This window comes from Erpetoichthys calabaricus, chromosome 7 (assembly GCF_900747795.2).
Source record: "Erpetoichthys calabaricus chromosome 7, fErpCal1.3, whole genome shotgun sequence".
Taxonomy (NCBI): Eukaryota; Metazoa; Chordata; class Cladistia; order Polypteriformes; family Polypteridae; genus Erpetoichthys; species Erpetoichthys calabaricus.
Window position 1 is genome coordinate 153,318,967 of NC_041400.2, and position 17,034 is coordinate 153,336,000.

Below are 17,034 nucleotides of genomic sequence, written 5' to 3' on the forward strand. Positions count from 1 at the left end.
CTCATGATTGTCATGAGTTAATCAAGCAACTTTAAATAAAAGATAATGGTAAAAATTACTATATGAACATACTGTACACTAATACACCCATTTGAATGTGTATTTCAGATCAATATTACAATATAAACAACTGCACAGTATATGAATAAAATATTAAATCTTTAGCAATCTTTAGTACTATTTTGGACGTTGCTGCCAGGAATGACTCAGAAATGGAGTAAAGTCTGCTCTGTCACAGTTTCAACTTTGGTGGTTAGCGATCATCTCACCAGGGATTCCAAAGCAGCCAGACACAATGCAGAGACAGATAACAGGACAGCATGTGCACCAAGATTAAGCCATCTGCCAAAGCAGTGCCACTGAACTTCTCTTCAAGGTTGAGATAATGGTAAAAATGTGTGTAAAGGCAGCACACCTGAGTCACAGCAATATATCCAATAAATCCTTTAAAATATACAGGCAGTGGCAACCTCTAAACACTCGAACAATGTGTTGCCTTGACCATCCAAACATTTCCATTTGTGCTGAGGTACAATAGCATTCTTCAACAAATCAAACTGTATCCTAATGTTTGCAACAGCCTCACGACCAGACTGGATGAGCGAGCATGATCTGATTCCCACCTCCCCCACTTAGACTTTGGCTAAGAGTCCTTTTTCAATTAAAAAATGTGCCCCCCATGTGACAGGGATCCTAGTTCTGAACTACTTTTGTTTTAACAGGGGGATCAATTTAACAAATATTTTAGCAAACCATGTACAGTAGACCCCTGCAAAGTCACAGTTCAGGGTTTGTGGATTCAGTTGTTCGCAGATTTTTCCTTAGAACCTAACTATTAATTGGTAGCGGAAAGCGCAACTATCCTCTGCAATTTTTTATGCCTTTTTTCATGGCAATACCGTGCTGTAGAGAACAGGAAGCAACAGCGGAGGGAAACGCGGTTTGGGATGGTGAAAGTAGCCAATCCGAGAGCGTGATTCATTTCTCCTTGCTGCTGATTGACAGCTGCCCTGTGACACATCTCCAGCTGAGTGTCCTTGTGTTTTCCATTTTGTTATTGTATTCATTTTGTTATTCTTAAATGCACAAGATGTCATCGAAATGCCCTGCACCTTCTAAGGCTTCTGGCACTGAGCCTAAGTGCCAGAAGAAGTTTAAAACACTCCAGGAGAAGGCTGAACTACTGGATTTGCTCCAGGAACTAAAAAGTTATGCTGCAGTAGCACGCCACTATGGCATTAATGAAAGCACCGCACACAACATAAAGAAGAATGAATCAGCGATCTGGAGTACCGTATCTGTAAGTTTCTGTGATAGTGCCAAAAAGGTAACGATCGTAAGGAATAAAAATATCATCAGGATGAAATCTGCCTTGGCATTGTGGATCACCGACTGCAGGAAGAAGAACATCCCCTTGGATGTTAACATCATCCGTGAGAAAGCACAGAAATTGTAGCAGTAGTTCACTACAGGAGACAATGTAGCAACTTCCCATCACAATGTTCCTGAAACCTATATAGAAAAGCCAGCATGAAACCACACCAGACGAAGACCCGTCCAAAGATACGACTCTCCTGAAATGCCTGAAGAAGAGGTGCCACCCGAGGAGTTTTAAATCTTCTGCATCGTACTGCACAGCTACTTCATCATCATCATTCATCATTGGTGAGTACCCGTACATTTTAGTGTATTTTAATTAAATGAAATGATTATGTATTTACTCTACTTATAACAAAGAAAACGCGCTTGCATGAATTACAGTATGTATAGCGGTAACATCGGTATTTTACATTCTAGCACCGCGGGAGACATTGCAGTACAGTACTGTACAGTATATGGGTTTACCTTTACTTTCTGTTTTTAGGTAATGTATTAAGGTAGTTTTTTAGGTAATGTATTAAGCGGAGTTTGCAAACAAAATTAAAGTGCTTTGGGGCATACTGTATTCAGGGTTTAAACTATAAAAAATAGGCATTTAAAAGGCATTTTTTAACCACATCCAAAAGTCGCGATTTTTCACAATTCACGGGTGCTCTAGGAACGTAACCCCTGCGAATTTTGGGGGTTTACAGTACATGTTTGCACATTTTGAGTATTCCACTAAATGAATTTATGTTGATCATGCAATATGAGTAATGTGAGATTTTTTCATTAACATTTAGATATTGTTTACTGTTTCCAGCATTGGTCATAGTCCACTTCCATTGAAGAATAAACATTATTAGCTCTATTATCCATGAAAACATGAGATAAAAAAATTTCACAGTCATCACAATTCATAAAGTGAATAACATTTTAAAAAATATTTTTTTGTGAGCTATTCTTTTAAAAAAGACATTTTGTAATGTGGGTCTTCTTTCAATCTGACCACATCTGCAGCACTCTAAATTAGTAATGCTCTGATCGTTAGGCCTCCAATCTAGATTGGCCTATTTTCTTTCCAAATGGCTCAATTTTTCTGAACTTTAGAGTAATTTAATTGTAGTGCTTCTTTACAAGAAGTATTTCTGTACTTGAGGAATCATGTGTCATTTTGCCGCAGTAACTTCTTATAAATAGAAAGCAAACAGTTTAACTCTAGGAGAGAGTGAAGACTGGAATATTGCCTTTTACATCACAGAAAGTGGGGTAATAAACTGAGAAAAGGGAATCTGAGAAGATGACCTGTACAGGGAGAGGAACAGCAGATGTATATGTTGTTCAGCTAAAGTTTACATATATTTAAAAAAAAAAAGAAAAAAAAAAAGAAAAAAAAAAAAAAAAAGAGGTGAATTATTGTCTGAAATCAAAGAGAATGAATTAAGACCTTTTCATTTTGTCCTGTAATTAAAACAGGACAATGTGTCAATGCTGAGCAAGCTTGTGTTTATTACAGCAGCTCACATTTTTAATTAGAAAAAGGTCAAATTTTGTGTACATATTTTATTAATTTAAAAAAATATGTTTTAGGAAGACTGTATAGCAGTATTTGTATGTTTACTGAAAAATAAGCCAACGGAATTTTGTTTTGCTAATAAAAAGCGAAAAAGGTAACAGCTGTGGCCTGCAGTTTAATTGTAAAAACACCATTTTACTATAGAACATAAGAGACTTTGACATGGTTGGTTATGCAGGAGCTTAGTGGGGAAAAAAGTGAAAAGGATAAAGAAAACAAATCAGATTTACTATAGAATATATCTATGTTTCTTATGTGTAGCCTGGCTAATGTGCCAACTAAGATCAAAAGTTAATGTGTGTAAGGTCGTGGATATCAGTATATCTGACCATTTTTACATTCTACAATATTGAAATAGCAGTAACTAGAATTAAAGAGCAGAATATTGTTAAAAATGTACTTTGATGAATCTACAGTGTCTGGATTTGCTAATATTCTCAATAATCAATTTGAATTTAGTGCCTGTCCTAGCCAGCAATGTAATTAGTAAGGTGTAATTTTTTTCCTCCCCCAAAGATGAGAGTTGTAGTCAATCTTGTGGCCCCTGAAAAAATGGCTAAAAATTTTCCAGCCCTAAAATATCTAGGAAAAAAAAGACAGTCAGATCAGCACTGCTGACCATAAATGGAGAAAAACTAAATTACTAATATCCTGTGAAATATTAAAGGCACATATAGCGGAGGACAATATAGTAGTCAGTCTTGAGAGGCATTCCTATTTTTCTAAAATTATAAACTGATCATCTTCTAAGCCCACATCAGCCAATGAAATGCCTCCTGAATACTTCTAGCAAAACTTGGTTTTTGCCTCATTTTTAAACATAAAATAGAGGAAATTAGGAGCAACATAATACAGTACATTCCTCCAAAATTAATCATTTTGAACCCCAGCATGCTATTTTTACTGAATTAAACTAATTCACTGAAACAGGTTTACCTGAGCTCTGTAATTTCTCAACTTAGTCTTCACTTGTGGGACCAGTCCCAACAAGATTTTTTTTGAAGATGTGGTCACTGAGAGTGTACTTGACATAGTTAATTTGTTAATAAATACCAGGGTCTTTCCAGATTGCCTGAAGACTGCAGTAGTTAAATCCCTGCTCAATAAATTTTTTAATTCTCTGTATTTAATAGGTTAGATTTTTTTTATTATTATTATTAACAGTCAGGTTTTGGAACAAATCATAGTATAGAAACTGCATTGGTTAAAGTACAGTATTAAATGACTTGTGGGTTAATGCTGGCCACATATCTGTCCTTGTTCTATTAGACCTGAGTGTAGCACTTGAAACCATAGACCACAGTATTCTTAAAAATCATCATAGCCAAAGGGTAAGCCTCTCTGGCATTGTCTTAAGCTGATTTCAATTTTATTTAACAAGTATAACATTCTTTGTTGGTTATAGTGATTGTAGTTCAGGGATCCAGAATATTTTATACAGCATACCACGAGATCTATTCTGGTCCCACTGTTACTTTGAATCTGCATGTTCTCAATTAGGACAGATTATCTCAAAATACAAGATGAACTAGTTACCACAGCTATGCAGATGACATGTAGCTTTATTATCTATACTCTATAGCACCTGATCTTGAATTTTGGAATTGGATGAGTAATAATTTCCTACTGAGGGTATTAGAAATAAATTTAACCCCTTAGCATTAAAAGTCAAGGTGGAAGTAAATAATTCAGTTATAATCTTAGACTTTGACCTAAACTTTAAATTGCATATTAACAATATTACTAGGACTACATTTTTCCATTTAAGATATACTGAAAAAGTTAGATCTCTTACAATAGTGCAAGATGCCAAGAAATTGATTCACACTTTTATTTTTAGTTGACTAGATTACTGTAATGCACTCCTCTTTTGGCCTGGAACTCCTACAGATTTTTTCTCCATCTTAATTGCAGTTTATATTTTTCTGTCCACCCTGGCCATCTGACCTTATCATTGGACTGTCATTTAGAAACTTATAGTTTTTTTTTTTTTTTTTTTTTTTTTTTAAAGGACTCTACTACTCGTTAATTATATATCTTTCTTATGTAAGTGTGCATTATTTACTTTTATATACTATTTTTTCATTATTCTTCAATGCTAAATTTATTTTGTTCTTCTTTGCATGTAACAACTTCTTTGAAATGCTGGAAAACTTTGAGCTACATCCTTTGTATGAAAATGTTCTACAGAAATAAATGCTGTTGTGGACTGCAAAGTTTCCCCATCCAATTCATAACAAAGATAGCCCATGGCCTAGATGCAGAGATTCTGCTAAAACAGAATACTTAACTGCTAAACAGGAATCAGCAAATACTATATTTGTGTCATTCACTAGGTTTTTATAATCAAACTAAAGTTCACTATTCTAACAACAACTAAAATGTGTCAAAGGCAGTGAAAGCACAAATAAAGCACGCATATTTTGTTGGCATGGAATGCAGCTTTCACTTATGAGTTAAGTATTGCTATCCAATTCAGTAGCAATTTCTGGCTTAGCACATGGGCATTTGAGACAGCTGTGAAAATACAAAAGACTTTTACAGGAATTCTAAAATAATAATAATTTGAAATTAATCAGTTCAATTTCATAATACCCTAAGTTCTTGTCTATAAGCCGCGGCTTATCTAAGGAAAAAAGTTGTGAAAATGAAAAAATAGAATATCGGCTTATACATAAGTCCGGCTTATACAGTAATCCCTCTTCCATCGCGGGGGTTGCGTTCCAGAGCCACCCGCGAAATAAGAAAATCCGCGAAGTAGAAACCATATGTTTATATGGTTATTTTTATATTGTCATGCTTGGGTCACAGATTTGCGCAGAAACACAGGAGGTTGTAAAGAGACAGGAACGTTATTCAAACACTGCAAACAAACATTTGTCTCTTTTTCAAAAGTTTAAACTGTGCTCCATGACAAGACAGAGATGACAGTTCTGTCTCACAATTAAAAGAGTGCAAACATATCTTCCTCTTCAAAGGTGTGTGTGTCAGGAGCACAGAATGTCACATAGATAGAGGAAACAATCTCTAGCAAACAAATCAGTGGTGCTGTTTGGCTTTTAGGTATGCGAAGCACCGCGGCACAAAGCTGTTGAAGGCGGCAGCTCACACCCCCCTCCGTCAGGAGCAGGAGAGAGAGAGAGAGAGAGACAGACACAGACAGAGTTTGTTTTTCAGTCAAAAATCAATATGTGCCCTTCGAGCTTTTAAGTATGCGAAGCACTGTGCAGCATGTCTTTTCAGGAATCAGCTTTACAAAAGATAGCAACGTGAAGATAATCTTTCAGCATTTTTAGACGAGCGTCCGTATCGTCTAGGTGTGCGAACAGCCCCCCTGCTCAATCCCCATACATCAAGATCACAGATAGTCAGCGCAAGAGTGAGAGAAAAGTAAGCAATCTAGCTTCTCAGCCATCTGCCAATAGCGTCCCTTGTATGAAATCAACTGGGCAAACCAACTGAGGAAGCATGTACCAGAAATTAAAAGACCCATTGTCCGCAGAAATCCGCGAACCAGCAAAAAATCCACGATATATATTTAAATATGCTTACATATAAAATCACAATTTAAATGACCGCTACGCGCGCGTGTTGACTCGGCGACGCCCAGAGGAGAAAGAACGCGCTCCGGCCGCTCCAACCGCACCATGCGGGGAGTGAGAGAGACGCCAATATCTCACACTCTCTCCCCCCTTATAGAAATTAAATGGGTGCGAGTGAGACCACTGACCTCTCTCCCTTCTATTAGTTATAGGTTATAGTATGTTCGGCTTATCCATGAGTCCGGCTTATCTATGATACGATTTTATTTTAAAAATTCGTATGATTTTTGGTCTCCGGCTTATACATGAGTCCGGCTTATAGACAAGAACCTAGGGTAATACATTTGATTCACAAAAGGATTTGACTAATCTACAGGAAGGAAAGATTTGGAAAATTACAACATCAAGAAGTAATGTGAGAAAAGTAGCTTTAAAGAATATGTGTAAAAGAAAACACCTTAATTATATTGGTATTCACTAATTCACATTGCAGCCACATAATAATGTTTTAATTTTAGCAATGACTTTAAGCACTGTTTATTTTTTAGGTAACAGACAGAAAACGAAACTAAATAAAATTTAGTATGTGCAAATGGTAAGATAAATCAGGTAGTCCTTCATGGTAATATCATTGTTTATAAACCTTACACTAAAATCCCCCCAAAGCCAAAAAATCCCCCTCCCCCCGTCACATATGAAATTCAAGCTCTAAACCGTTTTCTATTAATGAGTTAAAAACAGGGAATCTTTACTGGTTTTTTACATAAAAATTTTTAAACATGTAAAAAAAACATTTAAATTACTGAGAGTGTTACGTTAAGAAAAAAGAACCCCCGATCAAATTAAAAAAAAAAAAATTGCTGCACTTTGCAGCTTAGCACATCTACAGATATCAGGAATTATTTCATGAAAGATACCAGTTAAAACAAAAAATTGCTGCACTTTGCAACTCAGCACATCTACAGATATCAGGAATTATTTCATGAAAGATATCAGTTACTTTTATTTGTTTAGACTACTACGGGTCAGTATCTTCATCCAGAAAAAGCAAACAAAGCTATTTTTTCCTCTTTTTACACTATGTTGGGTCTGCAGAGTCTGTGAAACATTACATTATGAGTAATCCACTTTCCAACGCTGTTCTCTTACTGGCTGCTTGTGCCATCTAGAACAATGCTCTGTATGCTCTGCTTTCCTCAGGTCAAAGTGGTGTTGGTTGAGTATTTTTATTTCAAGGTTTTTTTTTTTTTTTATAAACTAAATGAAATAACTGGAGCGCTGTGAGTTTTTCTGAACTGTTTATTACTTATTTCATCAGACATAGTTCAATTATTTTCTACTTTTCAGTGGAAGAGAGACAACAATTCACATCTCGCCAACAACATTCAGTAATGTTGACAAAAGTGGCAGGAGAGGATTTTTTGAGGTAAAAAGGAAAAAGAAAATGCAGTCGAGTGCAAGCCAAAGGAGATAAGCAACGATTTATGCATGAGTATCAGCGGATTGTGGGGCTGCTTGAGGCAGCAATAGGGGGTTTGTTCTTAAAAAAAAATCCTCAACCACATTTTTTGAGCAGAACTGTCAAGTTACAACAACACAAGAAAAGTCACAAAGGATGATACGCACACTGATGAAATAATTTAAAATTTAAAAACATGACAGTCATTGGCATCAACTGTGGCACTTCTAGTGTTAAATGATAATTTTGAGGACAGTGTGTGACTTCAGTAAATATGGAGTTTTAAAATTGTTCTTCTGTGATGCTACTAAAAATTTTAGTCAGTACTTGCATATACAATAGGTACACATTACAAGTTTGTTCTGGTTGATGGCCCTAATGCAAACAAATATGAAAAGCAGTACGCCAGCTTTTAAAATTAGGAGTTGCTCATTACATGTTCTTGTAGTTGCAATTTTAACCAAATTGTTCAAAATACTGTTATTTTTCCAAAGTAATACCCCCTCCCCCAATTGATCCAGGCATTGGCTCTTTTTTTAAATCCTTCATTGTGCACAGTTTTAATCAGCACCTTTTTTCTTGATAAATGGACAATGGATAAATTACGAAATGAATCTCTGATTTGTTACAAACTACTGTTAACAGCAAATGAGTAAAGTAACAGATAAAAACTTTCATCTCTAGCAAAGCAGGAGTACTAAATGTAGTAAATCGCCATTTTTCACAACTACTACATCACAGCAAGTATACTAAAAACTGCAATTAATATGCGATTAATTGTGCAGCCATACATGCACAAAAGAGACCAAAATGTAGAAACAGCTTTCAATGAGTGTGTTGGCTGAAAGTATGAAGGTGGTTTGAAAGCCCTCAAATCAACAGAGTAAAACAATTGGTCAACCGGAGCGAGTATGCTTTTCAAATTTAATGTCTTACATTCAAGTGTAAAAACTATTTACAATAATCCAAGGATAACCATTGACTGTAGCAGGTATTACTTACTGTATGTTAGCAATTAAGCTCTGATATAGCAGGTTTAATAAACAATTGCAGAACGCATGATTTGTACATTTTTCTTTTAGTACCATGTCTAAAGACATGCCTTTTTAGTATAACATCCAAGGACACACATTTTCCTTTAATAAAATGTGGACTTGGTCACTTTTTTTGTAAACTTGTTAACTTTTGTCCCGTTGGATTCCATTTTAATTTGACAAACTTAAGTTTCTCAATAAAAAGACTGAGGCTTTGATATACATGACTAAACTGAAACAGAGTTTTTTTTTTTAATAAGGTATAGATTGAAAATAACCAAATCCAAGATGCAGTAGCTTAGCTAACCTCTAAGAAATCTTAATACTACCTACATGAGCTATTAAACAAAACTGAATTATACCTTACTTGAGCAGTCTGGCCAATAATTTTTTTTTTTTTTTTTTTTTTTTTTTTTTTTTTTTAAAGAAAGAAAATAGATCTTTTCCGTTTTCACCTCTCCATTTTTTTACAGTTCATTTCTACACAATGTACTGACAGACTGCTCCTGAATGGAACTTAGGGCTGCAATAACTAACCATCATAATCATTAATAATTTTAATAAATTAATAATTTTATTACTAAAAATGTTGGCAAAGATTAGTTTCATTGATTAGTTTATTACATCATTAGGTGGAGTACGTTGTGGCTCGCAATTGCGGCACTACTTCAGTCAGATGTGAACCAAATTGAAAAATGACATATTCTAAGAAAGTGATGCAAAAGACAGCGCAACCAAAGACTTTTCATAGTTTGGGAGCACTTTTAGCTGAACACAGAAAAAAAATGTTGTGATTTGCACAATGTGTAGGTCTGACCTCATATGGCACTAGAGCACAACTGTGATGAATGAACAACTGAAAAGCTCTGTGGCGGAGGAACAATCGCAGTCATCCCAATAAGTGGATATTACTTCAGCATTATGTGATACAAACACATGAATGCAATGTTTGTTTGCTAGGCATGGCATAATGACATGACTTTTGATTTGAAGTGAGAAATACTTTGAGTCATAGCTCAGCCCTCTACAATACAACATTTCATGACAGGCAACTAAAAACATGTCATTATACACTAGCTGTAAACATTCATATTTTCATTTGCCATAATTTTTGACACAGTCATTCTGCTAAGTTATAATGTTGCATTACATACCTGCATACAAGTGTAATGTTAGCATGTTCGTGTTTACAAAATATGGATGCGAAAAAAACACATCCCAGTCCAAGCAGAGAAAATTGATCTTTTTTTCAGTCTTGTGTGCAAAGGAAATCAAAAACTCCAGCACCATACAGACAGAAAAAAGCAGCAACAATTGCTCTTTCAAGACAAAAGGCAGGAGCAGGGTAGAAAAACCAAAAGTTTCAGACTAGTTTGCTATTGGGCTACAACTGGGTTTTATACAACCTGGAGTAACATGGGATAAGAGAATGTACAAACACTGCTGCAGTAAGCAAAGTTTAGCCTGTTAAACAGATTTTGTGACATGATCACACTGTTTCAAACGCTAAAATCTAACAGCACACTCCCAAAAGCACATGAATTAGAGCATGCGGTCAAAGTGTGTTGGGTACAAACAAATCTGCCAAAGAACCTGCGGTCATAAAAGTTTCCACACATACTGTAAAAACAGAAGAATGATGATGCAAAAAAAAAGTTGAACTAAAATAAACACAGCATATTACACAGCAAAGGAAGAACTGATTTTCACATACATTAAATCACTTTTTTGGCTGCAAAAGAAAAATAGTCTGGACATTTCTCCAGTATATGACACTAATTTCATATATTGCTACAGACATGAAAAAAAGAAACTAATAAAGTCATGATGGTGCAACAGACTCTTCTGTGGTGGTCATAGAGAAAACAAAACCTGTAACTTAAATTACATGTATAATTTTGAAGTGTTGGTTTAATGTGGTTATAAATGCATAAGCCACTTTGCCAATTTAATTTATTTAAAATGTTTTTGATTTTAAGGGAATTGTGTGTGTGTTTATTGTACCACCAGAATCTGAAGTTGTACTAAGTGTTTTATTTTTATTCTTTACTATTTATTTTCACTTTATTATATGTTTTATAAAACCTAATATTATGCTTAAAATATCTACTAAGTTGTTAATTTTTTAAAAATACCTTTCTGAAAATTTTATACAAACATGTTTTCGGTGAAAAGTACCATTTCATGCAATTTAATTTTAATTGTTTACTTTAATTGCAATTTAATTTTAGTGTTTAATTTCAAATGCGCGCTTTTTTTTTTATAAACCAATTAATCGACAAAATAATTGACAGGTCAATCAATTATCAAAATAATTGTTAGTGGCAGCCCTAATGCAATTGATAAACAATGTACAAAAAGTAGCCTGGGGGAGGGATTAGATAACACTTTATTTAGGTACTGAAAAAATGCACCTATTACTCATTTCCGATTATGTTACCAAATTTTAAAAAGGCTTCTTTTCAAGTTAACAACACAGACAAAGCATCACCTATGGGTCTGAATTTTTAATTGATATGTTAAACATTTGCTGAAAAGTTCTAAAACAGAACTGTAATTTAAAAATGTCTAACAGGCACCCAGATCAATATCCAAGCAGGTCACATATTTTGGAAATATTCTACATTTAGGCAATTTTGGGAAAAATGTTTTGTATAACTTTTGGATAGCCTTTGACTGAAAATCCCTCCTAACACTTCAACAGGAATACACAGAGTGCTACAGGATACAATTTCACTGTACAACGAAAATTTTGTTCCGATATCCTATACTAAACTACTTCCAAGAACGCTTGTATTATTTAACTAGAAGAATGCTAATATACTGTCTATAACTTTGTGGGAAACTGTTGTTCTGTATCTGCGGTGGGTTGGCACCTTGCCCAGGATTGGTTCCTGCCTTGTGCCCTGTGTTGGCTGGGATTGGCTCCAGCAGACCCCCCGTGACCCTGTGTTCGGATTCAGCGGGTTGGAAAATGGATGGATGGATGGATGTTGTTCTGTATTATCTTTAATTCCTTCTACTAAGATTTGTTCAGAATGCTTGTAGAATTAGACAAGTTAATCTTGTGCTGAACCTTTTTGATTTTAATTATTGTTTTATTCCAGATTAACAATTACTTTAGAGATGGGGCTCTTTGGTCATTTACCAATTTCAGGTAGTTGCGGATTGAATGTTGTGATTTATGGTTTGTTGTTAAAAAATATTGTTACTCATTCTTTTTTAGTCCTTCTGTGTTTTATTATTGTGTTTTGATCCCTTAAAACTGCAAACCTTAAAAAATATTAATCAGAAAACTGTTATAAGGAGTACACCTTTCATAATATACAAGGGTGAAAGAAAACGCAGATATAAGCAAAATGCTTCCGAAGAACATAAATGAGGGTTAATCTAGCCGTTTCTCTGGCTTTCATTCAACACACTGTATTCTCTCAGTTTTGGAGGAATTAATGTAAATAATGTTAATGGCAGTGTATTACCAGCACAAGTTTTCAAATAAAACCAGATAAACCATGCTACCATGATAAATGGAAAGCCAGAACAAAATGAGAGAGGCAAAGTGCTAAAACAAAGGAAAGGATCGACCATGCACTGTATTAGACTATGGTGTACAGTAAAAAATATAAATATTTAAAGATGTAAACCACAAATGTTTGCCACATTCAAAAAAATACCTTGAGAAAAATGTAAAATAAATTCAATACTGTTTACGCTATAAAATTGTTGTTTTTTTTTGTGGAAAAAAATAAACATTTAAGCTGCAGTACATTCCAAAGGTTAGTGTTACTAGCATATTCTAAATGTAGTGAAGGAGGTAGGATGCTCAGTCTTTAAGCTGACAAAAATAAGAGAAACACTGAATGATCAGTATACAATCATAATTTTGAACAGCATAAAAAAAGACAACATGCTTCTTTAAAACAGGACATTGCATCTTACCCCATTTTCACATAAAACATGTCTTTAGTGACAATGAACAAACAAAAAAGGATGTGAACTATAAAAATGCCAACACATGCATATCAATTAAACCCATGTATATGAGATCCACCACCATTAACACACCTCCTTATAGTGCTTAATGGTCACTCATTTTGTGTTGAAATGGGAAGGGTGGAATAATGAGGGCTGAGATACGCACCTTCAAACTCATCAAGCATTTGCATTTGTTCCACCAAATCTGTGAAATCCTCCCATGAGCCTTTGCAAACAGTAATGAAAGAAAAGGAAATCATGTCATGCAAAACAATGATGCTAAAAAAATACACCATAGAATTGACCGCACAAGTGGTAATCAATGAAGGCTTCTTCAAATGAAAAAAGCACTGTATATATTTAACTTTAAATAATAATCACACAATCACAATCCACATTCTCATTGTAATGATTCTGATAAGCAAATACACGATTGATAATATAACCTCTTCACAAAACAATGTAAGCAATAGTATTTATTTTGTCATTAATCAATAGCTAAAAATGTTAATGCCATTCAGAAAACACAAATTAATAAAAGCCCTGTTTACAAAGAGTATTCAAAGACTTGCAACTAACATAAAATATTGTATGAAATGCTGAAAGTGCAGGAGGCTTTCTGTGAATATAGTTCTCAGTAACTATATACACATTAACCTGTTCAAATTTCTAAATACAATTTATTATTGGGGCAAATTGGAAAAAAAAAATGCTGGAACATTCTGCTCCGTTAAAGGGCAACTCTAAACTATTGATTTATGAAAACAGAACAGTCAAAAAAGTTAAGATACAATATCTGGCCAGTATCTGCTGGAAATAACACATTTTCGGTAGGATTCAGTTTTTAAGCCTAGAGTGAAACTAATCTAAAACCTGATAAGCTCTAACAAAATGCCATACTTGGGACAAAGGTTATAATCCCTAAAACATATTAAATTCATGAGAATTATAACATTGTTTATTAATATACCTAAACAGTTAATTTCACAGAAGCCCTGGCACAGGACACTTCTTGAAATAAACATGATTATACAGTTCACTAGATTAGACAATGCATTCTTCTGGAAGTCAAAGAAAAGAAAAATATCTACAAATAAAATCTAAAGGAGATACTGTACTGTAGCAGTTTGTGAAGAGCTAACAAATATCCTACCAGATATTCAGCATACAGAATGCATCAAATTCATATAAGAATTTGTAAGTATTAACCTCAGATATTCAGCACAGTTAAATACATTTTTTAAAAACTGACTCAAATGAAAAAAAGTACAGAGAAGGAAAAATGAGTTTATCTTGTTTTGATTAAAACTGAACTGATTAAAATGGAGAAAAAAAGAGTCTTGAACTCTAACAAAATAACAAAACCAAAGGAAAAAAACACTACAGAGATATCTCAAAGTATAACTGCAGCTTATTTAGTCTGTTTTCAGATATAAAGTGGAAAATATCTTGCAGTTTTAGCACTATATACTTGCTGATAGATTTTTTTTTTTGGTAGCTTATCTCCTCATTAACATTTTAGATTCCTTAACCCTGTTTTCTTATTAAACGACTAATTGCTGCTTCTTAATGAGAAAACCACTTCTTTTCACAGATAAATTTATATTTTTCAATGCAAGGATTGTTTTGAACCAGAGCTAAAAGATATATCAAAATCAATCAACAAGAAGGAAATTTACAAGTGTGACCATGAACATGCAGTTTCAGAAAACAAAACATTAATATAAATAAAATAATTTACAATAAAGCAAAAATTGCATTGAAACATAAGTTTATATCATTCCAATGTATAATAAGCTCATCAGAATAATTGCAAATAAATTCACATTACACCATTCATTTATAAATAAATAAACTACACTCAATAACCTGAGAGCCTGGTTAATCAAAAATAGTTTCAAATGAACACCTTGTTTTGTAAACTAACCTCTTGCTTAAACATTCAATTCTATGTGTTCCTGCAAACGATATCAACATGACATTTCAGTTTTACAATTTACAGTATATATGATGTAGCACAATTAAAAAATGTGGGGTACTATGTTTATGTATCTTCAATCCCATAAACGTCGTCTTTTGTAGCATCCATTAGACAATACTGTACTCCAAAAAATAATGCTGATCATATTTCCAGCTGATCAGCAATATTCTAGGAGAAGGGTTGCAAATGGATTTACATGTATGAAACTAAACAATCCTTTCATTTAATTACTCAGCAACATAAAACACCTGCAAATTTATTTTCTTAATTTCTAGCTAGCAGAAAAGGAATTCAGTTAGATGTACAGTGGTAAGTAAACTATGAAAACCCTTTGGTATTACCTGGTTTTCTACATTAGTTTATCACAAAATGTGACCTGATTGAAGTCACAAGTATAGACATACACAATGTGCTTAGAGTAATACACAAAAAAATTACACTGTTTCATGACTTTAATGAACACACCCACCAAACATTCAGAGTGTGCTTTGGAAAAAATAAAAACCTTTAGATTTAATAACTGGTTGAACATCATTTAGCAACAATAACCTCTCACAAGGACTTATAGCAGCTGCAGATCAGACCTGCACAACATTCAAGAGGAATACCATTCTTTGCTACAGAACTGTTTCAGCTCAAGCCATATTCTTGGGATGTCTGGTGTGAACAGGTCTTTTGACGGTGAGTCAGGTGGAGAAATTTGTCTCTTGGTGCAGAGAAAGAATTGTCTGCAATTTAACATCATCAAACCCAACAACTTGTTTTTTGACTCTCAACGCACCAAAGGGCCTCTACACCTGATTGCTATGCTGGGAGTGAGTATGGAGGTGGTGGGTTGCTATTAGCACTTGGGGGTCCACATCAATGACAGGTTAGACTGGTCTCATAACACAGGGGAGTATGTTTGTTAATTTGTAGAATAAGTAAGAAGTGTTTCTACCTAATTCTGTGAGAGCCAGTGAGATTTCCTATACTGTGGTGTGCTGGATTGGTAACATCACTTCAAAATAGGCACACCAAATCAAAAAGCTAATTAGAAAGGCAGGTTTAGTTAAGGTACACACTCTTGAAACCCTGGAGGAGGAAGTGATTTGAGAATGAGGGGATCTGAGCAGTGAGGTAGCAGTACCTCATACAACAAAACAAGTAGACTGAACAATAACCACAAACGAAACAAAACAAATAGCCACAAACTAGAAATAAGTAAAAATGACTTGTTTCATAGTATGAAGTCACAGCTACAGACACAGCATAAATGTCTGGTTTCTAATGTCAATGCACATGCTTTGCACTTTTTTTCTTCCATGCAGAAGATAAAGACTTTGTAAACAGTAATAAATTGTTATTAATATTATTATTTCACAGGGTTGCATGTGTTTTCCTTCTCGGGGAGGGCTCTGTTAAGACTTGTTTTGGATTATAGATCCAGTACACAGCTAATTATGCCTGCAAATATAGCAATATTGTGACTGCAGGTCACCAATAAACAATGCTTTGTCGAATTTCAACGATCAACACTAATTATTAGTTAAAACAGACTGTGATGAAAATCACATTTACTTTAAGACAAGTCTCTCTATTATATAAAAAAAATACTTGGGTCGAGACGTGACCTTCTCAGAAAGACACTTATACGTCACGCGAGAAAGAGATTTAACCACACCGGGGACTGGAAATAAAGGACAACGAGTAGATGACAAAGTAGAATGTCGTAAAGACTTCAAAAATGTTGGTGTGGTACACATGCAGAGTAGGTGAGAGATAACGGAAGTACGAAAATTCGAAAGTCTAAAAAAAAAAGGATAGGAAAGATCGCATTAGCGCAAACAAACGAAAATGATTACTCGGTGAAATAATGGAACAGCAAAAACAGATCAAATATATTGTTCAGATTTAAAACTTTAAGTCGGAGACTTGTAGATCATCTAATTCATGTTGCCAGCGAGAATTAAAAGATTCAAAAAAACGGCGCGGTATGAAGTCCCGTGAGACGGAGACTTTTAACATGAGATTCTTTCAAGTCACGCCCTACTTACAACTATTTTCAAACAAGACCACAGTCATCTAACCTCAGTAGTGTGAATGCTTTTGTCAGACACAGTTCCTGT

General features: G+C 34.5%; 1 protein-coding gene across 10 annotated transcripts in view; it reads right to left on the bottom strand.

The window, feature by feature from the left end:
• rufy3 (RUN and FYVE domain containing 3) overlaps nucleotides 1–17,034 on the bottom strand; it is a 117,346-nt gene that overhangs the window by 72,131 nt on the left and 28,181 nt on the right. For 7 of the 10 annotated variants that reach the window (XM_028805575.2, XM_028805572.2, XM_028805571.2 and 4 more), the window contains exon 2: nucleotides 13,112–13,171. The exons of the other annotated variants lie outside the window; for them this stretch is intronic. In XM_028805575.2, coding sequence (XP_028661408.1) covers nucleotides 13,112–13,171 — 60 coding nt within the window. The remainder of the gene's footprint in view (nucleotides 1–13,111; nucleotides 13,172–17,034) is intronic. 10 annotated transcript variants of the gene reach the window in all.